The sequence below is a fragment of the Pogonomyrmex barbatus genome, unplaced genomic scaffold, assembly GCF_055798465.1.
Source record: "Pogonomyrmex barbatus isolate J1 unplaced genomic scaffold, ASM5579846v1 scaffold5, whole genome shotgun sequence".
Taxonomy (NCBI): Eukaryota; Metazoa; Arthropoda; class Insecta; order Hymenoptera; family Formicidae; genus Pogonomyrmex; species Pogonomyrmex barbatus.
Window position 1 is genome coordinate 6,231,920 of NW_028297149.1, and position 25,262 is coordinate 6,257,181.

The 25,262-nt window shown below is 22.9% G+C and overlaps 2 protein-coding genes across 5 annotated transcripts; both read right to left on the reverse strand.

The window, feature by feature from the left end:
* Positions 1 to 46: 46 nt before the first annotated feature.
* On the reverse strand, positions 47 to 8,670 carry LOC105426304 (aminopeptidase N-like). Its single transcript, XM_089081660.1, has 12 exons — positions 8,516 to 8,670; positions 5,543 to 6,068; positions 4,700 to 5,170; positions 4,303 to 4,486; positions 3,710 to 3,863; positions 3,326 to 3,407; positions 2,784 to 3,169; positions 2,410 to 2,684; positions 1,607 to 1,806; positions 1,191 to 1,478; positions 1,046 to 1,115; positions 47 to 686 (listed from the first exon to the last, which is right to left on the reverse strand). The coding sequence occupies exons 2-12, from the start codon at positions 6,064 to 6,066 to the stop codon at positions 552 to 554; spliced, it is 2,769 nt and encodes a 922-aa protein (XP_088937786.1). The 5' UTR covers positions 6,067 to 6,068; positions 8,516 to 8,670; the 3' UTR covers positions 47 to 551.
* A 1,363-nt stretch (positions 8,671 to 10,033) lies between these two features.
* On the reverse strand, positions 10,034 to 25,141 carry LOC105426297 (thyrotropin-releasing hormone-degrading ectoenzyme-like). Of its 4 annotated transcripts, XM_089082165.1 has the most exons (13): positions 23,094 to 25,141; positions 22,335 to 22,802; positions 22,032 to 22,212; positions 21,529 to 21,682; positions 21,136 to 21,217; positions 20,594 to 20,955; positions 20,231 to 20,505; positions 19,508 to 19,704; positions 19,091 to 19,387; positions 18,929 to 18,998; positions 17,470 to 18,518; positions 15,287 to 15,867; positions 14,471 to 14,923 (listed from the first exon to the last, which is right to left on the reverse strand). In XM_089082165.1, the coding sequence occupies exons 1-11, from the start codon at positions 23,687 to 23,689 to the stop codon at positions 18,378 to 18,380; spliced, it is 2,823 nt and encodes a 940-aa protein (XP_088938291.1). In that variant the 5' UTR covers positions 23,690 to 25,141; the 3' UTR covers positions 14,471 to 14,923; positions 15,287 to 15,867; positions 17,470 to 18,377. The 4 variants fall into 4 exon arrangements, with proteins under 4 accessions (XP_088938295.1, XP_088938291.1, XP_088938294.1 ...); XM_089082169.1 differs by lacking the exons at positions 18,929 to 18,998; positions 19,091 to 19,387; positions 19,508 to 19,704; ... (5 more) ...; positions 22,335 to 22,802; positions 23,094 to 25,141 and adding exons at positions 10,034 to 10,274; positions 11,091 to 11,160; positions 11,251 to 11,559; ... (4 more) ...; positions 13,668 to 13,819; positions 14,185 to 14,365 and having other exon boundaries at positions 14,465 to 14,923; positions 17,470 to 17,881; XM_089082168.1 differs by lacking the exon at positions 15,287 to 15,867 and having other exon boundaries at positions 14,471 to 14,702.
* Positions 25,142 to 25,262: the final 121 nt, after the last annotated feature.

A 25,262-nucleotide genomic window follows, 5' to 3' on the forward strand; every position in this document is an offset into this window, starting at 1 on the left:
AGTAATAATTATGTTTTTGTAAGGTCAATTAAATAATAAGAGATAATGTTATTAACGTTATTATTACTTTTTATTAATATAGTTATAATATAGTTATAATATAGTTTAGTGATAAAACGGAGGTATCATTTGGAGATATAATTTTAATTCTATTGATCACACACATACACACACATACACACACACACACACACACACACACACACGCGCGCGCGCGCGCGCGCGCGCAGTAAAGTTTTATATTTTGTATTTTAAATTGCATTTTTATATTACATTGTGTATCCAAAATTAGAAATCAGTATTAAATATAATTGACAATTGACAACAAAAAAAGTAATTAAGTAATTAATAGTTAAGTTATGTATTAATGCTACTAATATTACTTTATGCTATAAACATTTATGCTATAAATATTTATTTAAATATATTAAAATATTAAATGATATAATATTATATATGCCTATAATATTATGTATATATGTGTGTATGTGTGTATGTATGTGTGTATGGATATGTATATAGCTAAATATAAAATTAAACATTTATACATATTAAACATCTTTAATTTGTAAAAGATTTTCGAAATAGTTTGTTTGTTTTTTAATTTCGGACAGTCGTGTTTGTATCTTTTGGGAAATATATGGACTTGATTTAGAAAGAAAGTAAGTATTTGTGAATTTGCTCACCTGAAACATGGCAAGTTATATTATGTTCGGTTGTCATTATATAATTTATTATCATTTTATGTAAGAAATAATATTTATTATATTGATTTCATGTCAATTTAAAAAATAAAAGATCTATTCATATAAAATTGCAAAGAAGATAAATGTGAATCCAAGAAGATTTTAAAGTGATGCAAATTAAAAAAAGAATAATGTGACAATAAAAAAAAATAAGAAAGAAAATTGAGAAGAGGGCATTAAAAAAAACGTATGAAGATTCACATATGTCTTCAATATACTAACATTATATAATAATATTTTGTTTTAAATCATAATATAATTATGAAAAGTAATATACTTATGTGACATATGAAATTTACCATGCTAAGTTGTATTTCAGAATATACGTGATTAATAATATCTATTAATACTGCAATTTCATTGATTCCTCTGTCAAAATCAAATAGATTTATAATTAATACATTAAACAAAATGTTATGATCTTAAACATAAAAAAATCGTTACCTAGGTATTATACGTTGAAAATGTTGCAATATGTAGTCAAGTATTAAGTTATTTTTTGCATGTTTCGCAATAATAGATTGCATAATTATAATATGATCTTTTGTTTTAAGAAAATTTTCTAAACTATTGATATAATCAATAATAATATAATGATCTTCAGAGCATGTTAAATATTTTAAAATTTCTTCATCATCTTTTCTAAATTGAATAACTCTGTTCCATATAGTATCATTTGCTTTTTTCAATCCTTGACAATATGTCCATTCTTTCCACCATGACATGATAAAGCTAATTAATAATAAAATAAGAATAAAAAAATTGTTATGACAATTTAGTTTTTACTTTTTTATATTTTGATTGTTTATTATATATTGCGCGTGATTAGAAAAATTGATTGTAAGAAGTATTATATTTACCATTTGGGTTTAACAGATTCTTTTTCTACAAGATGCTGTATTAATGTTAATGTGGCAGTATCTTTACACACATAAGAATTGATAATACAGGCCCATTTAGCAGCCTCTTGTCTTAAATATGTAGTAAGAATAGAATCATTCTCTGATTCTGTATATGTTATATTTCTTAGAACAGCGTCAAAAATTATTTGAAAATGCGCCTGGAAATGAGAGAATTACATAAATTTAATTAGTTTATTGTCACTAATAAAAAAGTAATTTGAAATGAAGAAATGTATATATGTTAAATGTAAAACTTCTATATATATAAACGTTTTATAATTTTTTATTTTAAAATAAATTAATAAAATTTATTTTATAGAAGTTTTTAAAAACTTTTAAATTGCATCCAAGAAGTATTATTATAAAATATAATTTTAAAAAATTGCTTAGAAATTCAACTTAGATATAACATTATATGTACACAGCGTTCGTTTATGGAGTAAATTTTACTATTAAATACTAAATATTAGTGAATACTAAATATTAATGTTTTTACATATGCTTTTACATAAAAAAACATATAAATAAGCAAATAAATATTAATATATTTTCAGCATAAAATGCATCATTGAAAATGTAGTAATTTTCTATTTCTAGATAAGATTTATTTCATATAAGACATGAGAAAATAAAACTAAACTTTTTTTGGCTACATACTTTAGTTTCATAAAATTTCCTAATTTTGAATATCATCTTGATTATATTTATACACGATAATCAGTACATATATATTTCTATTAATAAAGTTTATTACTATTTACCTTGATTATATTACTTTGTGAAAATGCGAAAAATCCTGAAATATCCTCCATAATTTTAATTACAGAATACCATGGTATGTAATTTGTTTCACGTATTAGATAAGACGTGAGTTTTTCGAAGATAACAAAGTCAAGTTCGCCCGTTAATAGAAAATGATATGCATCATCGATAAGTTGAGCTCGACTAATGAAATCTATGCTATTAAATTGCGTTGAGTTTAGACAGTTCAAAATATTTTCCCAACTTTTATTGTCATACTTAACACGATAATATCCTATGATTTATAGAATAGACAAATTTTCTAATTAAATATGCAAAATTCCTTATATAAGATTGATATTAAAATATATTGAATTTATCGATTCATATTCACCACTTTGTTCTGCGTTGACAATAATCCAACGATTTTGGTTAATATAAGGCACTTGTATACTTTGATTATATGGGTTTAACCAAGCCATAAACGAATTGTCAGTGACAAATTGTATAGTATACCCTACAGGTATCCATAAATTTTTCGAATATGACTCATTTAAATATTTTTGCGATAATTTTATTGTGACCTCGTTTCCAAACTCTCGCGTCACCTCCAGCACGGGATAGCGTTTCAGCGTTATCCAACTATTCATTTTTTTTCCTATGTTAATCTCCTCTTTTTCTGACATGTTTGTTAAAACTGGTTGCATAAAATCGAAGAAATTGAAAGTACTATTATTGGAAGTACTATTAGAGATATCAAAAGATGCTGATCTTGCTTGACTAATTAAAATAAAATTTAATATTAACGTTATATAGCAAAAATTGTAAAATTGTTATTCAATTCATTTATATATTAATTTCATGCGATCTATGGTTTTAATATTTATTATTACGTTTAATACAATATGTAGTGCATAATTATATATTATTACTTACCCGAAATTTATATAATTAACGAGACTCGACATAAATACATTGCTAGGCATTATTTCTGATAACATGCGTATAATGACAGGTGCTGTAAATTAATACAATAAAAAGTATACAATTAAACATGTATATAAGATAAATTAACTTAATATGGCGTTTATAAATTGTATATATAATTCATTTTGCAGATAAATATTTGTTTTAATTGTATATTTCTTTTCATGATTATGTAGTAAAATTAATATATAAATGAAACATGGACAAATTTATTTACACACATACAAGCGCACACTCAACTAATTTTATATATATTTGTAATATTTATATTCGACAACTCTTGGTAAAAAATTTTTGAATTATATGATAATTATATTGAATTAATAATTTTACCTTTAATTTGATGTATAAAAGGAAAAAGTGAATTAAATGATTCATTAACTTTTGATACGAGAGGCATATCATAATAATTATTTAAACGAAGACATTCTTGTTGAAATTGTACTGCAAATAAATATAACATATTCGAATCTGTAACCGACAATACCTATAAACAAAAATTTTGATATAATCAATTATTATTATTATTATATATTTTTGATTAGTACAATTTTAAAAACATAAGAGTACAATTTTAAAAAACATAGATTTTTTAAATGCTATTTAATAAAAACTTATCATTATTTAAATTATATAAAGAAACTTTTTGCACATTCTTTATGTATAATATCTTGCAGTGTATTTATGTGTATTTTCTCAATATCTTTATATTTTACAAATTATAAAAATTATAAAAATTATAAAAATTATAAAAATTATAAAAATTTAAAACATGAACAAGCAGTATTCGCTAATTTTGAAAAACAAAAGTAATTTATATATTTAAAAATTCTATCTTCTGTACATTTTCTATAATATCAAGATACTATAATAGCAAGATCTTTTTTTAATAATGTTATAGCACAAAGATTTTGTAAGAAAATGACCTGATTAACAATCTTAATCCCCAAAAACGTAGCAATACCCTCGTTTATCCAATGATAAGATCCTCGAAATTCTCCGATCATATTATTAAAGAATTGATTTGCTATTCTACGTGCTATTGTAAATGCTACATACATTTTGCGTCCAATAGGATGTAAAATTTCGTCATATATAACAGCTGTCTCACTGAAGAATGTTAAAATAATTCAATTAAACATTTTTATTACAAATATAAAGTTTAATTTTGATCTTTTAATATTTATCTAAGGTCTAATCTTGATTTTAAAAGTGAAATTTCTTTAGTGAAAATATATATATATATATATATATATATATATATAATTTATATTGTTATTTATATTATATATACGTTTTTAGTTATGTACATGTGTACTATACCTGCAATAAAGAAATCCCCATCCTTCTATATAATTATCTTGAAAATCCGGAATTACGATAATGTTCATGTTTGGTAGAAATTCTGTTTTAAAGATCGTATTTGCTTGCAAATACGATCTGGAAGATCTAATAGTCCATTTCGTGAATTCTAGTTGTCGTGCCACTTTTTTTCTGCTCCATATAACAACAGTTCGTTTCTTGTCGAATGTATCGGTATCGTTAAAAATTTTGGCAAGATCATGGAATATAATTGCAACGGAATAAGGAAATATATTAACAGCTTTCTCGTGATATACCGTTTTCGTTGAATGAGCGAAAACTGTGTTTTGAATGTTTGTGTTTGACAAAAGTTGATAATATCCATTATATTGTACAGAAATTTCAAAATCGGTTTTAGTATCCAACTTGTCACAATATGGAAACCATAATTGGATTCCTGTCTCAAGGAAATCGGTGGCCGCAATCAACCATCTATAATATTTTATTTTAAATCTTAAAACTTTAATCATCATTAATATACAATACTTGAAAATTGCTTAAATGCGATTTGAAAATTTTGAAGAATAGTATTCAACATATATTTTATTATTGTGTTATTTTATTATTGTGTTTATACGATATTTCTGGCTTCTATTAGATTATATGATATACGATGGTATATTTTTACATTACAATATTTTTTTCAAAATATATTATAACATCCAGATTATTATCCGAATATTATTAGAATAAAATTTAAGTAGACAAATTAAAAATAAATGGAATAATTAGCATGGTGTCATAATTTTTATCTGGCTAGTATATTTAAATTTGTTAGATTCATATATTTTATCATTTACTCACACTTTATCATTTACTTTATCATTTAAATAACGTGACTTCCAATAAAAACTTCCTGTGTTTTCTATGGTACCGATGAAATTTACGATGAGTTTATAAGTATTAGATGGTAACAAATTATTAGCAAATTGAAAAACAATTGTTTGTTTTTTATTATCATACGTATACATCGTCGGCATATAAGTTTTATAAATAGTATCAGTAATAATAAGTTTCGTTGCCGCTTCATGTATTTCCAGGTTAAATATCTTCAAAGTTATATTGTTTGTTTTAGCATCAACTTTAAAAGTTATTTTAGATTCACCAAAGAAAATAAAATTATGTTCTACTCGTCTCTGATCGATATATGATTTAAATATTTGATAAACATCTGTATGACTGAAATAGCTTTCATCCAAGCACGGTGAGACTGAGATACGATATTTCAACGGTCTCCAATGGTTTTCGGTAGCACTTTTTACCATGTTAAATATTAGACTAACACTTAAAAATAACTTTAATAATTCTATAATGATTTTCATTTTCATATCTGTAATAGCATTAATTTATCAGATAAAAATAAAGAATTATAGGTAACGAAAAGTAATACAGAGATTTTATGGATATTTTATAGATGTCTATAAAAATGTGTCTGAAATTTAAAATCTAAGACTTTTATAAAATGTAAAATTAGTTTTCTCGAGTATCCGTGATAGATTATTTTTTTAAGTTTAAAGATTTTTTCTTCTTTTTTTTAAAATAGCTATATACTAAATTTAAGAGTTTATTTAATTTCTTTTTAATTATTTATAAGTACATAATTTTTATATCTATATCTTTTAATTATTATATTTATAGTTAGATAATTATGAATATTTATAAATATATTTAAAAATAGTTTATATTTTTTATGTTTGATATCAGTTAAATCATATTAACACATTCTTGATTTTCTTGAAACATAAAAAAGGAAATATCTATTTTATTAAAAAAAAAAAGCATAATTTTATATATTGCAAAGTACTAAAAGTATTTTAAAAATGAAAGAATGAATTGAAGAAAATAATATTATATCTTTTTCTATCTTTTTTTAATATAAATTCTTTGTTCGATTCATTTTCATAAAAATATTATGCCATGATTCATGTTACTTCCCCTTATATGAAAATTATATTCAGGATTATAATCCTGTGATAATAAAACTGATAGCTAACGAATTTCCTTCATAAGCTGTTAATAGTAATAATAGCGCAATCATAACCACCTCGAGAATTCATTAAATACAAGCACAGTATTAAATACCAGCAATTGACATAATATATATAAAAATAAATATATTATCATAAAAATAAACTGTAAAATAACATAGAGATAAAATGACTAATTTGCTTGATTTTATTAGCGGATACTATTATATTCAACTAGATGCTACTTGATGCTATTTCGAATACAAAAAAAAACATATAAATTATTATACAAATTATTTTTTTAATTATTGTTAATAGTGTATTGCTTATAATGACGAATATTAAAATCAGTACTTAAAAGTAATTTTAATAATTTCATGATTAATTGTTATTTCAGATATAAATAATAATGTTTCTTTTTGTCAGAAAAAGAAAAGAAAAATAACGACAAAATGTAACGCAGAGATTCTATCATCATCAATAAATGCTTATTTTAAATTTCAAAATCAGTTCCGTTCCTTCCTTTTAAAATGGATATACATTAAATAAAGAAAGAAACAAAGAAAATAAAACATTTTGTTATTGCTTAGTAATATTTAAAAGGAAATTTTAACGAACATTTTATATATGTCTTTGTTGTAAACATGTGTTTGCATGTTGAAAATAAATATTTGTTATTCTCTTTGTAAAATACTTCAATTTATCTCGATCTACTCTAATTTTGATCATTATATAAAAAAAAATTATGATCTTTTTATTCCGTTTTATTTTTATTACGAAAAGTGAAGAATACGATATTGAAAATTTTTAACTTGTTCTAATTTTTACATTTTTTATATATATTTATACGTTCTTGCTTAATAAGATTTAAAAATAATTTTATGTATTTTTATCGCAAACATGTTTTTATATGTTGAAAATAGACGTTTGTTTTTATGTTTTGTTAGAATAGTTCAATTTATCTTGATTTACGAAAGTTTATTATGTAAAATAAAAATTCAAAATTATTTATTTGATTTTATAAAAAGTTGTGAAAAATGCAGTCTTGAAAATTTTTAACTTGCCTTAATTTGTAAATTTTTTTATATATATTGTAATTATAATATGAAATAAATACAACTTTAAATTTTTCTCTTTCCATATAAAAGTAAAATATTTTAAATCAATTATTTTAAAATGATATAATAAGCATTTAATGTTATCTAGTTAAGATCCATTCTTTTTCTATATTATTAAAAAATAAATAAATTTTTATTTTATCTGTTAAGAAATATAATTGTATTGCATTTAAATAAAAATTTTATTTTTATTTACTTTATTTTTATTTATTTTCATAAAAACTTAATTTTTATTTATAGAACTAATCTCTGTATCACAATGAAATTTTACGTATAAAAAAGTTCTATTACTATTATCGAATGTTTATTTAATTTAATTTAAATTTCAAAGATTTGATTCTTTTTTCTCTCTTAAAATAGATATACAAAAAAACAAGAAATAAAGAAATTCCGAGTTTTTAAAAGTAATGCTTATAGTTGGCAAAATGCTAGATTTATATATAAAATAAAGAAGAAATTATTAAGCACACTAAGAGTGATTTGATTTATTCGAACATAAAAAATATCTACGTTATACCATTTCTGTGTTTAAAAATAAATTGTTAATTAAAAATTATTAATGTAAGTATTACTTATGCAAATATCAAAGCATTTAATTAAAAGTCTAATTCAATTTATTTATTTCACATATAATATATGTGAAAACTATTTCTACTTCTTATATCAATCAGATTAAATTTATTGTTACTTACTGAATAAAAATTGTTTGTGTGATTAATTTGGAACTTTTCTTTTTACAATTTACGATTACCACTTTTTTAATATGTAAATTGTTAGAAATACATGCGACCACAATCTTAAGTTCTAGCTCAAGAGTTGATGGAGTACTGACAAACGATACTGGCTGGGATCATGATAAATATGCGATATTGTGTGTATGAAAATAAAGGTAAGGTCATAGATGACTCGTTAGTAAAGTGGCTATATATACCGCACATGCGTATATGTATACTTAACGTTTCCCACAAAACTCCTTTGCTTTTTCAAATAATAAAGTAAAATGTTATCTACACAAATTATGATTTTAAAAAAAAAACGTTTTTATTTCAAATCTCATAATATTATAAAAATATAAAAATTGTTTAGAAATAAGTGATAGTATATAAATAAAAAATAAATGAAGCAAGAATTGTTTATAGTAATAAAAAATTATAAATAACAAAAATTATATAATTTTTCTGAGGTTACTTAAATAATAAGAGATAATGTTATTAACGTCACTATTATTTTTTTAATATGATTTCGTAATGAAAGAGATTTTAATTGTATTTGTCATAGTAAAATGTTATCTTTCATTTTAAACTTTAAATTGTGTTTTATTGTATTATGTATCCAAAATTAGAAATAAGTGTAAAATTGTCAATTGATAACAAAAGAAAATAATTAATAATTATATTAAAGATACTTACTTTAAACTATAAAAAATTATTTATAAAATATTTATACATATACGCGAGCGCGCGCGCGCGTGTGTGTGTGTGTGTGTGTGTGTGTGTGTGTGTGTGTAAAATTGGCATAAATGTTGAATAATGAAGATATAATATGATCACTACACAATATATAAGAACAATAAAAGGAAGAAATTGTGTTCGTCCGAATTCATTTTCTATAATTATTTTCAAAGTTTCAAAGATTTATATTTTACTTAAAACATATAAAAAACATCACACGATACGTGCAATTCTAGATTAATATATACTTACATTATAAAATAAATAAGTTTAATCTTCAATAAATAAACTTTTGTCTTAATGAGAAGAAACTATCTCAAGATTATATGCTACGCTGTCGCCTTTTATGTATTTGACATATTTATATTTTATACTAATACACGCGTGGCAAATAAATAATTATAATCTTAAAAAATTAAACTTGCCATTCTGCATACAAAAATTATTGAACATATAATTAAGCGAATACATTATTTTTGTATTAAAAGACGATATTAAGATGTTTTGTATTAAAAGAGATATTATAATGTTCTGAAATTATTATTAAGTTTGCAAATTTAATTAAATTTAGAAAATGTTTCATAGATTTTTTACAAAGATATTTTCAAAAATATGATATTTTGATTGTAGACATATTAAATGATTATCTTACAAAAATATAGTTTAGATAATAATGTATATATGTATTATGTTAAAATTCTAAACAAAAAAGTTTTGAAATATTAGAATTAGAAATGAGCAAAATTAGAACTCGAAGTATTTAATTTCTACAAATAAGAAATTTGTATTATTTCTTTTCTCTATTAATATTTTCAATATAACTGTGATTATAATGTAACAAAAGAATAATAACTTATAACGTTATTTAAAGTTATTCTGTTTTTAAAAAGTTCTCGAAATAATTAATGTGTCTTTCGATTTCGGACATTCGTGTTTCTATCTTCCGATGAATATGCGTCATTATTTCAGGAATGATAATCTTTTTCGCAAAATCGCTCACCTGAAACGGATCATGCCAATATTCATTATAATAATCTTGCAAGATATTAAAGAAAATGTTTACCATTTCCGAATTTGTGAAAAACAATTTGAGATAAAATATAAAAGAAAAAAAATGATATAAATAAAAAGAAAAATAAAATAATATTTAAAAAAACAAGAATAAAATGAACAAAAAGAAAGATATATTTATTTATAATATGATTTACGAGACATAATGCTATCTTATTTTTGACACAATTAAGAAATATATAGAATGTTTTAATTTCTAATGGTGTTTGTAGTGCAGGTAGAGCGGGTCAAACTCAGTAAAAAAGTCCTCTACGCCTTTTGCGATTTTCACAATTAATAAGTTAAATATTAATTATTAAAAATTGTAGAATAAGTTTTCATCTGCCGGCCTATCAACTAATGCAAATACGCAGAGAAGTGCAATTATTCAGCATGCGATTGATAGGAGAACGGCGAGATATTTAGACGCAAAGTCTACAAATGATAGAACATCTGCTTATAATGCACATCTTCAAACATTTTGTTTGAAGATGTGCATTATTGCGAATGCGCTCTTATTGCGAATGCGTGTTGGATAATTGCACTTTGTCGCACGCTTATTGGCTGATAGGCGGATACACGCTCATTTTACGATCTTTAATTAATCACTCGTTATTAATTGCAAAAATTACAAAATGACAAAGGAATTTACTGCTCAGTTTGAACCGCTTTAATTGCACACAAGCAGTATTTCATTAGGAATCAAACACTCTGTACGTTTCATACATTCATTTCATATATCTACGTATGTATATAAAAAATTTACCTTATTAAGTTGCTCTGTAGAATAAACGTGATTGATAATGTCTGTTAATGCTACTATTAAATTATTATCGCTGCAAAAACAGAAATCTGAGATTTATAATTAATACGACAAACAGATTTTTATTATTTTAAGCAATACGTCTTTATAAAGAAGATGTTACCTGGGATATAAGATAAATTTTCTAAAATATATAAACTTTTCTAATATATAGTCTAGTACTAAGTTATCTTTTGCATGTTTTGCAATAATAGAATGAAAAATTGTAATATAATCTCGTATTTCAGTGAAATATCCTGATTTCAATCTATCAATATAGCCGAAGATAATAGTATGATTCTTAGTACATGCTAAAAATTCTAAAATCTTTTTGTCAGTTTTTCTTGTGTTAAACACATCGTTCCAAACAGTATCATTTGCCATCATCAATCCACTACAGTATGTCCATTCTTTGCCTAACCATGGAAGCAGACTAAAATATTTGATAAAACAAAATAAAATTTGTATATAATAATTCAACTCTTATTTTTTTATATTGAAAATTATACTGATAATTTATTATATAACACATGATAAGACAAATTGTAATTAGAAATGTCACCTATGTGGTTCAGATTTATTGAGATGTCCTGATAATGTTAAAGTAGCAAAATCCATACACTTAGAAGAGTTCAGAATGCAAGTCCATCTCGTGGCTTCTTGTCTTAAAGATTTAGTAAGAACATTGTCCAATGTTAATACTTCGTAATTTAATTTCTTTTCCAAAACATTCTCAAAAATTAATTTAAAATGTTTCTAAGAACAAACAAATAATATAAATTTTATACTCATTTTTTGCCATTTATAAAAAGAAATATAACTTATAAGCAAATATATGCATTTACTATAAGAATTTTTTATATTTCAATTTTTCAATTTTTATTTTATTTTATTAACTAAAAAAAACATGCTTTTTGAATTTCTTCACCTTATATAAAATATTGGCTTTTGGGCTCATATATATATATATATATATATATATATATATATATATATAGAGCTTATCTTATGAAAGTTTTTTATATATATATATATATATATATATATATATATATATATAAAACTTTTATAAAATAAGCTATTTTTAATAATTTATTTTATGTATTTTGTTAAGATAGAATAACTCTTTTATAAAATATTTTCATACAAAGTACAGAATTAAGTAGTAGAAAATAGAATTAAAAAATGATACATTTCTATTTTTAAATGTCATATATTTGATATAAATATGATAATATAATAATAATATTTCTTTAGTTATATGTTCTATCTTCATAACAATTTTTCAGATACTTTTTAATATATAAATTTAATGTCTTATCGTAATTAAAATCATCAGATTCATAATACTTATTATTTATAAAATCTGTTATTACTTACCTTGATATTACGACTTTGCGAAAATGGGAAGAAAGCCGATATTTCTTCCATAATTTTAAACATAGGATACCACGGTATATAAAGTATTTCATGTGACAGATAGGATGTGAGATTTTTGAAGATGGCGAAATCAAGTTCGCCTCTTACTAAGAAATAATAAGCATCATTGATGAGCTGAGCACGATTAAGATCAGGTATTAAATCATGCTTAGAATGTAAACATTTCAAAACATTTTCCCAATTATGATTATCATAATAAACTCGATAGTATCCTACAATATAATAAATAAAAAAATATTTGAAATTTACTTATATAAAATTAACTAAAAATTATAAAAAAGTTTTTTAAGTTATATTTACCAGATTGTTGCACGTTGACAATAATCCAACTATTTCTATTAACATCAGCAATACGTAAAACTGGTTTATTTGTAGTTAGCCAATATTTAGATAATGGAGTTACGTGATTTGGAGCATCCAATATAATATAAAACACAGGTATCCACAAGTTTTTTAGTGATATATTCAGACATTTTTGTGATAATTTTATTTCGACCATGTTTCTAGAAAGCTCTCGTGTCACATTTAGCAGAGGATAGCGTTCTTGTGTTATCCAACCACTAAATCTTGTCTTAAAGTCAAAAGTTGAATCTACATCATCTAATATTTTTTGTATAACACTAAAGAACATCTCGGTATCATCCACATTATTTAAGCTATTGAAGAAACTGAACTTGCTAAATTTATAAAGTTAAAATAAACAAACTGTTAAACTTTATATCAAAAAAATACAAAAGTATACAATTTATGCAATATACTAATATAATATTTATTATTTTTGAGTCTTTGTAGTATACAATTATATACATTATAATTATTACTCACCGTAAATTTGCAAAATAATCATTTAAACCATTCGTAAACACATTTGCTGGCAATATTTGTGTTAATATGTGTATAAAAACGGGTGCTACAATAATTGTCATAAAATATATTGAGCATACAAATTAAATTAATGATTTTTGTAAATTTGCAAATATAATTAATTTTATAAGAAAAGTAAGTATTAAAAATTTAATTATAAATGCATAAACAGAAAATATATTTTTATTTTATATTCAACAATTTTTTTATAGACAGTTTTATTTTTCATAGACTTACCTTTAATGTTACGAATAAAAACAAAAAGTGAATTAATGTCAGAAGGTTTATCAGTTTGATACAAAAGGCATGTCATAATAATCGTTCAAACGGAGAGATTCATGTTGAAATTGAATTACAAATAATTCCATTATGTAGTAATTTGGCATAATCTACAAATAAGAGATTTAATGTAATCATTATTATGTTAAAAATAAGTAAAATTTGTACTATTTTATAAACTCATAATTTTATAAAATTAAAAATATAACAAAATTCTTTAAAAAATTCCTTATGCAACAGAAATTAATTAATTGTTATTAAAATAATTCAAAAAAATGTCTTGTAATTCATTTTAATTTAAAAACGTTTAATATTTTCTTACATTTTACATTATATAAACATTAGAAGAACAATCAGTTATTGATTTTAAGAAATAAAGATAATTTAAAAACTTTATAATCTTTCTATATCTTTCTTATCATTAATAATAATTTTTTTTTTAATTGCACCGTGAAAAAAAGTGTAAAAAGATAACCTCATTAAGAATTTGCATTCCCAGAAACGTAGCAAGACCTTCGTACAACCATGGAGAAAACCAAGATTGATCGACCAAACTATTAAAGAATTGCTGTACCATTTTGCGTGCTATTATGCATGCCACTTTCATTTCGTGTGCAAACGAATCTAATGTTTCAGTATAAATAATAGCTGCCTCACTGAAAAATGAAATAGTCCCATCAAAAAATTTTTTATTTGAATATAACTCTGATCTTTAATATCTTTCAATATAAAAATCTATTCTTAGTTATACTTACTTATAAAAAATAAGTCTGAAACTTTCCATGATATTATCTTGAAAATCAGGAATTACAATAAGATCTAATAATGAATGCACAGCGAAGAAATCGTAATTTAAGTTTGCTAAGCTTATGTTCCTGGCAATGTTTAGTGCATATTCTAATTGTTCTACTACATTTGGTCTGCACCACATATCGATGAAACGCTGTTCGAAGTTTTCATCAGACACACGTTCGAGATCCGACAATATAAACGCTATGATATAAGGGGATGTATTATCAGTCGAATTGAAATATGTAAAAACTATATCGTCATCATCCGTAATCTTTTCGACATTCGGTATGTTCGACAGAGCAATGTAATTTTCATTAAATTTTATAGAAATGGTAAAATTAGTTTTGAAATCCGATTGGTCCCAGCATGGAAATGCAAGATGAGCTCCAGGTACTCGTAAATCGATTACTGCGATCATATTCCTATCACATTTTAATATTAAATTAAAACTTGAATTATTGCTGCCATATAGAATTTGAGACTTGATGAATATTCAAATGCTTGTGAAATTTCAAAAATGATATCTAGTCTATTTTTTATTATTTTATTATCGCGTTATGCGTTTATTATAAATTTTCTTATGTCATATAATTCATAGTAATATTTTTATATTATATGATACAAAACATTTATAATATTTATATTAGAATTAGAATATTATTAAATTTTAAATAAATGGTAAAATTAATTTTATGGTAAAATGGTAAAATTAGTACATAATCAATATTTTATAATAATTTTTATTTAGCTAATATTTAAATTTATTAGATATTAATAGTACTCACACATTTCCTCCTGTTTTATTTATGTAGGACATTTGGAAGAAGCCTGCTGTGTTATTAGTTATAATACTGACAAATTTTATGATTAGGCGATAAGAATAAGATGGTACGAAATTATCAGTAAAATAAAGAATAATAGTTTCCGATTCTATATCACGTAATTGCATTATTGGTGTATAAATTATATCATTAATACCATCGGAAGAAAAAATCACTTGTGTCGCGTCTTCTTCTATTTCCATGTTTAACGCATTCAAACGTATGCTATTTGTCTTAATTTTAACTTTAAAAAATATGGTAGATTCACCGTAATAAATAAAGTTTTTTTCCAGCTGATCGTTAATATATGATACGAATCTACCATAAATATTCCTGTCGTAAAAGTCCTCTACATTGATAAGTGGTATTAATTGAACATCATAACGCATTGTGTCTATTATTCCTCTATTGGAATGATGACGTATTTTAGTGTATGTGTTATAATCATTATTAAAATCATTGTCAGTAGCAGTTTTTACAACGATAAATAAATAAATACTTAAAAGCTGTTTTAATAATTTCATCATAATTTTCACTTTAAATTTCTGTAACAAAAACGTTTCTCAGAAAAAAATATATTAAGAAAAAAATATTAAAAAATATTACACGCAGATTCGATTTTTGTTATCATATACATGACAACAGAAAATTAATTTCAATCTTTCATAAAAATTTTTGCTAGTCTTTAAATTTTAAACGCATGCAATATTCATACATAAAAAATGACTTATAATTAATGACTCATCTCTCATGAGCCAAATAGAGCCGATTGTATTGGACAAAAAAGTCTTCTATCATCCGCGATTTTCGCAATAATTATGAAATAAATAAATGAATAATAATTTATAAAAATTCGCGAATAAGTATATATTCGCGTAAAAAGATAGCGTTACGCGCACTGACAATTGCTAAGAGCGCAATGAGGTATTTGTGCATTACAATCGGATGCCCTATTATTTATTAGATTACTTTCAAATATCCCACAACATATACATATGTATAAATATAAATAAATCCTAAAAGAGATAGCAATAAAATTGAGAAAGAGACTTTTGTTGCTCCAATCTCCAATAAATTAGAAGAAAATAACGTCTTATATGTCTCAATCTCTGCAGAATTAGTTTATTGGTTCCTCGCACACTTGTGATAGAATCATTAAATGTTTAAATTTCAGAGTTTATTCTCTTTTCCTTTAAAATGATTATTAAATAAAGAAGCAAAACAAATTTAAATATATTTAAATTTATATTATGTATTAATGAAAACAGAAGATAAATCAAGCTTTAAGAAATATTTTATATATTTCTTATAGAATATTTACTTTTTTATATTAAAAATTATTACATTTTGATTTGCACTCTGACTAGCTACTAACTTTATTATAATCTTAGCGATTAGTCGACAAATTACATATTATAAATAATTAATTTAAAAAAATTGTCTATTAAAAATTACTGATCATTATATGATAATCTTACTTGTAATTATAAAATAAATTAAATATTTTTTAAACTTAACACTCTCATTTCGGATTTAAATAATTTTAAACAAATCAGTCTAAATAATAAATTACTTATTTAAAATTTTTTCATAATTTTTTTTTCTTATAAAGTAAACATTACAAAATTTGATATCCATTTTTATCTTGTATTAAAAATTATATGTATAATTTATTATACATCAAATCTAATTAAAAAGCTGTGATTGTAGTAAATATTACCTGTGTTTCAATTTGTTCATATGCAAACAAATAAGATACATGTAATCTAATTAAGTATAAATAATCCAATATAAATTATTCACGTAAGTATTTGCGAAGCTATATAAATTAACACTTTAATTAAAAATTAATTTAAAAAATCCAATTGCTACTCATTGTTAAAATTTAATTATATGTAAAGATAATATATGTCTCTGTCGATCAATTTGTTCTTATTTAACTTCTTATTTGTTAAAAATTTGCAACATATATTTTATTTAAAAAAAAGTATTTTATTGCAAGATGTTATTATTTTAAAAACTATGAAAAAAATTAATTAAGAATTATAAAGAGAGCATTACATTTGTATTCTTTATCTTATATAATTTGATATATAAAATATACTTTTAAAGATAATTATTTTAACAATATTCTTTTTTTCACTTACCTTGTATTTATAAAAATTGAATGCTTAATTAAATTTACATTTTCTTGTAATAATTAATTTAGAGTTGATAAGTTATCGTCGAGAACTGTTAGTAGTAAAAGTGTGTATATAATAACGTCTTATTTCATCTAGAGTATATCAAGTACTGGCGACGAAACCAATAGCTGAGATGAAACATAATACTCAAAAAAAATTGTAGAACAACAAACACTTGCTAGTCAATATTTTGTAAGTGACATCGCATTCGAAGTTTTGTATTATTAATTTCTTTATATTCTTTTATGAAAAATAATTTTTACATAAAATATATATTGCAATTTACAAATTAATTATTTTCAAGTATTTAATTTTTTTATTCTATTTCTATATTTATATTATGTAATGGAAAGGCAATTACATAAATTATGTCAACAATTAGGCGATTTTTAATATTTCTAGAAATATTAAATATCTATATTTTTAATATCTTTACTTTTAATTTTGATAATGTATCAAAATCTAAATTTATAAAGTAGTATAATTGAAGTATAATTGAAATATAATTGAAAAAAGTAAATTACTCTTAGTACTTCAATTTAAAAAACTATAACTTTACTACTTCTTTCTTTTATCTAAATTGCAAACAAGAATATGAATATGATATTATTATAATATTTTGCAATTTATTATATATCATTGTAAACAGAAATTAATTTTGTCTTAACGAAATTAAAGAATATTAAATTATTAATGTACTGATTTATCAAATTCTTCGTGTTTCACATTAAAAATAAAAAATTAATTTATTATTAATAAAATATTATCAATTAAAAAATATTAAGGTTTAATTAAAAATACCAATAAGAACAAAATATAATAATTTATTAACAATGAAATATATAATATTATATATAGACCGATATATAATATTATTCAATGCTGAGATCCTTTACTTTCAAAAAGCTTTCAAAATATTTAATTTGTTTCTTGATTTCTGACAATCTTATTTCAATCTTTCGGAGAACATGTGGAATTATTTTAAACACATAATTTTTTGTAAAATCGCTTACCTAAAACAAATTATGTTAACATACATTGTTAACCACATATGAGAGATAATATTTATCAATTATTTATTTGTTTCAATAATTGTTATCAATTATATTTGTGCAAAAGAAGAAACGGCAATAAAATTTAATTCAAATCAAAAGAAAAAATTATAGAAATAAGAAGTATTTGTTATTCTAAGGATCAAATAAAAAAATCTAGAAAAAAGAAATAAAATAATGATAAAAGACGAAGAACAAAGAAAGGAATCAATTATCAAAAAAGATCAGAGATTAAAAGAAATTAATTAATACATTCAGATGCATCTACAATTGATTATAAGATATAATAATATCTTGTTTCCGACAATTTAAAGAAAAAAAAATATATATATATATATATATATATATATATTTGTGTGTATAAAATTTACCATATCAAGCTGTTCTTTAGAATATATATGATTAATAATATCTATTAATGCTGTACTCGTTTTGATCTCACTGTAGGAAAAGAAATATTAAATTTATAATTAGTCTATATAATAAACATTTAAGTAATAAACATTGCGTGTTTAGGGGAAAAAGATTATTACCTCGGTACTACATTTGTAAAATTTTGTAATATATAATCTAATACTAAGTTATTCTTTGCATGTTTCGCAATAATAGAATGAAAGATTATAATGCGATCTTGTTCTTCGAAATACTTCCACTTCAGTTGATTCATATAATTGACAATAATAGTATGATTCTTAACACATGCTAAAAATTCTAAAATTTTCTTGTCAGTTTTCCTTGCAATAAACACCTTGTTCCAAATAATACTGTCTGCTTTTATCAATCCATTACAGTACGTCCATTCCTTCCAATATGGCAAAAGACTAGATCGTCTTACAAAGTAAAAATTACAACATTTGATATCCATTTTTATTATCTTGTATTAAAAATTATATGTATAATTTATTATACATCAAATCTGATTAGAAAGCCGTGATTGTAGCAAATATTACCTGTGTTTCAATTCGTTCATATGATGTAATAACGATAAGGTAGCAAAATTTCTACATTCTTGAGATTCGAGAATACAAGTCCACCTTGCGGTTTCTTGCCTTAAAGATGTAGTATAAATATTCTCACTATTCGCTTCTTTATATCCTAATGGATATAAGATTTTCAAAATGGATTCGAAAATTATTTGAAAGTGTCCCTAAAAATAAACAAACAAATTTTATATTAAATCGAATTATAATTTATGAAATAAAAGGACACATAAGGAAATATGCATGTTTAATATAAGATATTCGTATATTTTAATTTTTTATAATTTTTTGTATATTTTAAATAAATAAAATAAAATTTTTCAACTTTTTGGTCTTCTTTCCTGACATAAAATAGCTTTTAGAAATTTAAATCGTACAATTAGCTCTTGATGCAAGTTCTGTAATGTACTAATAGAATAACATTTTAACATAAAAAATGTATATATATATATATATATATATATATATATATATATATATATAATTTTAAAATAACATAAAAAATACAAAACTAAATAATATTATTAAATACTATTAATTAATTTAAATAAAATAATATAAGAATATAAATTTAATTAGTTACATATGTTATTTATATAAAGTTTTCCAAATAGTTTTAAATATTTAAGTGATATTTCATATGTAACGATTAGCTATGTGATATTTCATTATACGAAATGTATTACTATCTACCTTAACTTTTTTACTTTGTGGAAATAGGAGAAATGCCGATATTTCTTCCATAATCTTGATCATAGAATACCATGGAATGTATTCTCTCTCTTGTAATAGATAAGACGTAAAATTTTTGAAAATGGCGAAGTCAAGTTTGCCTCTTACTAAGAAATAATAAGCGTCATCGATAAGCTGAGCGCGATTAAGTGTAGGTACTGCAGAAATATATGTTGTATTTATAGTTTTCAAAATATTGTTCCAATTATATTTGTCGTAATAAACTCGATAGTATCCTGTAATATATAGTAACATAAACAAATTACATTTATATGTAAAAATGTTACTTGAATAGAATTGACACAGAGAAATAAATGTATTTACCAGTTTGATGTAAGTTGACGAGAATCCAAACATTTTTAGAAATATTTGTTACATATATAGACTTCTCTGAACTTAGCCAGTTTCTAGATTCATGGCTCATATTATAATTATTCATCGGAACATAAATTACATGTATCCACATATTTTGAGGATACGGTTTGAAATATTTTTTCGACAAACTTATCTCGATCTCGTTTTTAAAAGAAATTCGTGTTACATTCAGTACAGGATAGCGTTTTTGGGTTGCCCAATTACTTAACTGGACTAATTCACTTTTTATATCTGCTCTGATTATTTCCTTTCGTAAAATACTCAAGAATCTTTGGAATGTATTATCCCGAGAACTGAAAAATCTAAATTTGCTAAATCAAAAAATTTCACATTAAATTTTATATAACAAGCCATTCAAAAAATATAATATTATTTCTGCTTTTATTTCTATGTTAATTTTATTCAATGTATAAAAATAATATTTATTTTTATATCCATTTAATTCTGTATATAGCATATAATTAAATGTAACTAATATGATTATTACTCACTATAACTGTATATATTTACTGACACTCTTCATAAACACGAATCGATGCGTTATATGTGACAACGTGTATATAAGAACTGGTGCTATAATCAGTACAGCACATTAGAAAACATATTTAAAATAAATTTATTTCTGTAAATTTGGAAATGTATACAACTAGTTTCGTAAAGAAAGATATGTTTTAAATTTTAATTATGTATACATACATATATAATATTTTTCTCTTTATGTAACAAAATTAATCTATATATTTATATTGAATACCAAACAATTTTTCTCACAATTATTACACAATTATTATACAATATTTTATATATTTTTATAATAATTATCTATTTCTATTTATCACATTTAACACTTTTAAAAGCTAATGTTTAATAATATTTAATATTACCTTTAACATAATGAGTAAAAGAGAAAAGTGATGCAATATCAGATGTTTCATTAATATTTGATACAAGAGGCATATCATAATAATCATTTAAACGAAGAGATTCATGTAGAAATTGTACTACAAATAAATACATTGAGTAGGAATTTGACATAATCTAAAGGGAGAAGTTTAAATATGATTATTATTATATATTGCCAAAGTGTTTTACTAAATTACTTTATAATCTAAATGTATAATAAAATTTTCTAAATTGACACACATGTCAATATAAATTAATTAAAGAAATATTATTTAACAAAAATATTTATTTGTTTTAATTTTAACATACGTGAATTTCTTAATTCAATATTGCAGTCATAAAAATTTTTAAACTTAAAAGCATTAATGTTTATTAATAAATTTAAGAGATAAGTATAATTTATAAAGATTCGAAAAATTTCTATATAACAATAAGCATTTTCTTTAATTTATATTACGACACATATAGTTTATAAGAAAATTACCTCGCTGAGTATATGTACTCCCAAAAACGTTGCAATACCTTCATTTAACCATATATAAGACCACGAAGACTGATCGACAATGCTAATAGCTTCATATACTACTTTACGTGCTACTACAAATGCCGTTTTTATTTGACATCCAATAGGATCATAAAATTCATCGTAAATAATATCCGTCTCACTGAAAAATGATTACATAATCCGATTAAAGGAATGTTTGAGTATTAAGTACGTTGTCCAAGTCTTTACTTTGAAAATTTTCTAATTTAAATATCTATTTTCAATTATTTGCAAACAGTATACCTATAAAGAATGAGCCCCAAACTTCCCAAGCCTTCGTCTCGAAAACCTGGGATTACGACATGGTCTACTTTTAACGAATATTTCGAGATATTCAATAGAACGGGGAAATACGACGTGACAGATATGGCAACCTTCTGAGCAAATTTTATCCGTTCTGTCATTTGTTCTCTGTGCAACATACTAATGATACCGCCTCGATCATTGGAGACAACAATTTGTTCCAGATTGGCCAATACAATCGCTATGTGGTAAAAAGATATATAATTATATGAATCGAAGTACGTCCAAACCATGTCGTTCCCTTCCACTGTTGAAACTTGCTCAGTCATTGCCACGTTCGACAAAGCTTTGTACTTTTTATGGTGTTTTATAGCAAACATAAAGTGAATCTGGATATTTGGCTTGTCCCAACACGGAAATATCTGCCGGGCCCCAGGTCCTTGGAAATTGGCTGCTGCGATCACCCACCTATCACATTTTAATTTCAAGTCTAGAAGGCAGTATGTCTTAGATTTTTAATTACTATTGGCATCCAAGAATTAAAAATTAGAAAACATTTTAAATTCGGCTTGTGACAATTCATAAATAATATCTGACGCATATCTTTTATTATACTGTTATGGCATACTACATATTTTACATGATAATTCAGATTAACATAGTATAGATAAATGTAAAATAAATTGAGCAATTAGCATTTTATGTAATAATTTTCATATCTAGTTAATGTATTTACAAATTTATTAAATTTATACTCACGATTTTTGTCCCTTTCTATTTACGTAAGATGTTTTAAAGAAACCTCTTGATTTATCAGATATACTACCGACAAATTTCATAGTTAGCGAATATAGAGTACGTGGTAAGAAATCATCAACAAAATAAATAGTAACTGTTTGCATTTTATCATCATACGTATGTAGCGTAGGTTTATAAGTGTAGTTAGTAAGTTTATCACTCTTAGAATTAGCTATCGCATGCGCGATCGTTGCCGTTTCATCTATTGCCAGATTTAATACGTTCAAACGCAATATATTTGTTCTAATGTCAACATTAAAAAGTACAGTGGATTCGCCATAAAAAACGAAATTATCTTTTGCTCGTTGCTCATCAAAATAAGCTTTAAATGTATTATAAATATTTGTGTTCTTGTAATCATCTTCGTTGATGTATGGTGTTAAGTAGACGTAAAATTGAATTGGTGTCACTACCGCCGTGTATGCAAGATAATATACTTCAGTCTTCGAATTATCATTCATCTCCGAATCGTCATTGTATGAATCATTCTTAACAGCAGCGGCAAATATTAGATTAATATTTAAAAATAGTATTAATAATGCTGTAGTGATTTTCATTTCCGATATCTCTGACGATGTTCGATAAAATTTATAAATGTTTATTTTGGTTTTCAAAATCTATTCTCTCCTTTTTCTTAAAATAGATATATATACTAAACAAAAAAAAACAAAAGAAAAATTAAATTCTTTATGTGAATTGAACTTTAACAGATATTTTATATATTTCTTATGTTATACATATTTTCGTTTAAAAATTAGCATTTGTTCTTTTTTTGTTTACTAAGAATATTTAAATATATTCTAAAAATATATGAATATACGATATAATTTAAATATTATAATACTATATTAAATATAATATAATTTTAAAAATTATTAACTAGATTTAGAATTATAAATTATTAATTATTATTTATTTCGGAAAAGGAACAAAAAGAAGCAAAAATTTCGAATTTGTCGAAATATTTCTTATGATATTCTTGAAATAATACACATTAAAATTATTTTAATATCGACTGTATTATGCAAATTGATAAAAATGCTCAAAATCTAATTAACAGTAAGTTATATAATAATAATTAAAAATGTTCTTAATCTCTTATGTTTCTAAAATATGTATAAAGATTATATTTTTAAAATATATATCAAGATGTATAAAAAACATATACATAAGAATAATACATTTTTTTATATCAATTATTTCGTATTAGCTTATTTAATTTCTTCTATAATTAAATCAGTTTTTATTTTATTTAAAAAAGTGTAATTTTATTATAAAATGCTTCAAGAATATTTTGAAAAAATAAATTAAAGCAAATTGAATTAGATTAATTTTAATTACTTAAAGTATGTTTTATTATATTTAATTCAAATGCAATTGCAAATATTTTTTACATCTTACCCTATATATGGAAATGATATGCCTAATTAAATTTGTTATAACAACTACAGCTGATAATAATTTATAGCTGGTATCTCCACGAGGCATCAGAGATGAAAGTGTATATACGTAATCACACATCAAGAGTTTGTCAGATATCAGTAGGTCAAAACATATAATAAATATGTAATATTATAAAAATAAACAGTGAAGTATCAGGGAATATCTGTTAATAGATTAAGTGTGTATATGTGTGTATATGTTTGTGTGTGTAACTAAATTGTTATATTCTATATTTTTTATTCTAATAAAGAAAAAATAATTTTTGAAAGATATATTAAAATTTATAGATTTAATTATTTTTATAAATATATTTTTATTGTCTAATAAATTTATATAAATATAATTGACTAAGCCGTTGCATATTTAAAATTCAAATAAAGTATTGTAGTTAATTCAAATTAAATATACTATAAAAACAAAAAGAAAATTATATTAGCGATAATATTGTAGCAATTAAATTTAATGGATTACTAAATTTTTTTATTGGATTCATCAATAATGTTCAGGTATTTTGTTTTTTCCCTTATAAATAAATATATATATTTTATAAAATATGTATATATTTATTTTATATATATAAAATGCAGACAGTTGAGAATTAAAATCACAGAGCCTCTAAAATTATTATAAAAATATTATTAAATTTTACTGTTTTCAATCAGGTAATGCAATAAATCTTAGATATTA

What these genes read in the sequence shown, in the direction of transcription:
- LOC105426297 (XM_089082168.1), bottom strand. Translation starts at nt 23,689, where the DNA reads ATGAAAATCACTACAGCATTATTAATACTATTTTTAAATATTAATCTA. An exon ending in TTGGGGCTCATTCTTTATAG is followed by an intron (nt 22,213 to 22,334) that starts GTATACTGTTTG and finishes ATCATTTTTCAG; the next exon opens with TGAGACGGATATTATTTACG. An exon ending in CACAAAGTAAAAAAGTTAAG is followed by an intron (nt 19,705 to 20,230) that starts GTAGATAGTAAT and finishes GTTTATTTTTAG; the next exon opens with GGACACTTTCAAATAATTTT.
- LOC105426304 (XM_089081660.1), bottom strand. Translation starts at nt 6,066, where the DNA reads ATGAAAATGAAAATCATTATAGAATTATTAAAGTTATTTTTAAGTGTT. An exon ending in TGTCAACGCAGAACAAAGTG is followed by an intron (nt 2,685 to 2,783) that starts GTGAATATGAAT and finishes TATAAATCATAG; the next exon opens with GATATTATCGTGTTAAGTAT. An exon ending in GAATCTGTTAAACCCAAATG is followed by an intron (nt 1,479 to 1,606) that starts GTAAATATAATA and finishes ATTATTAATTAG; the next exon opens with CTTTATCATGTCATGGTGGA.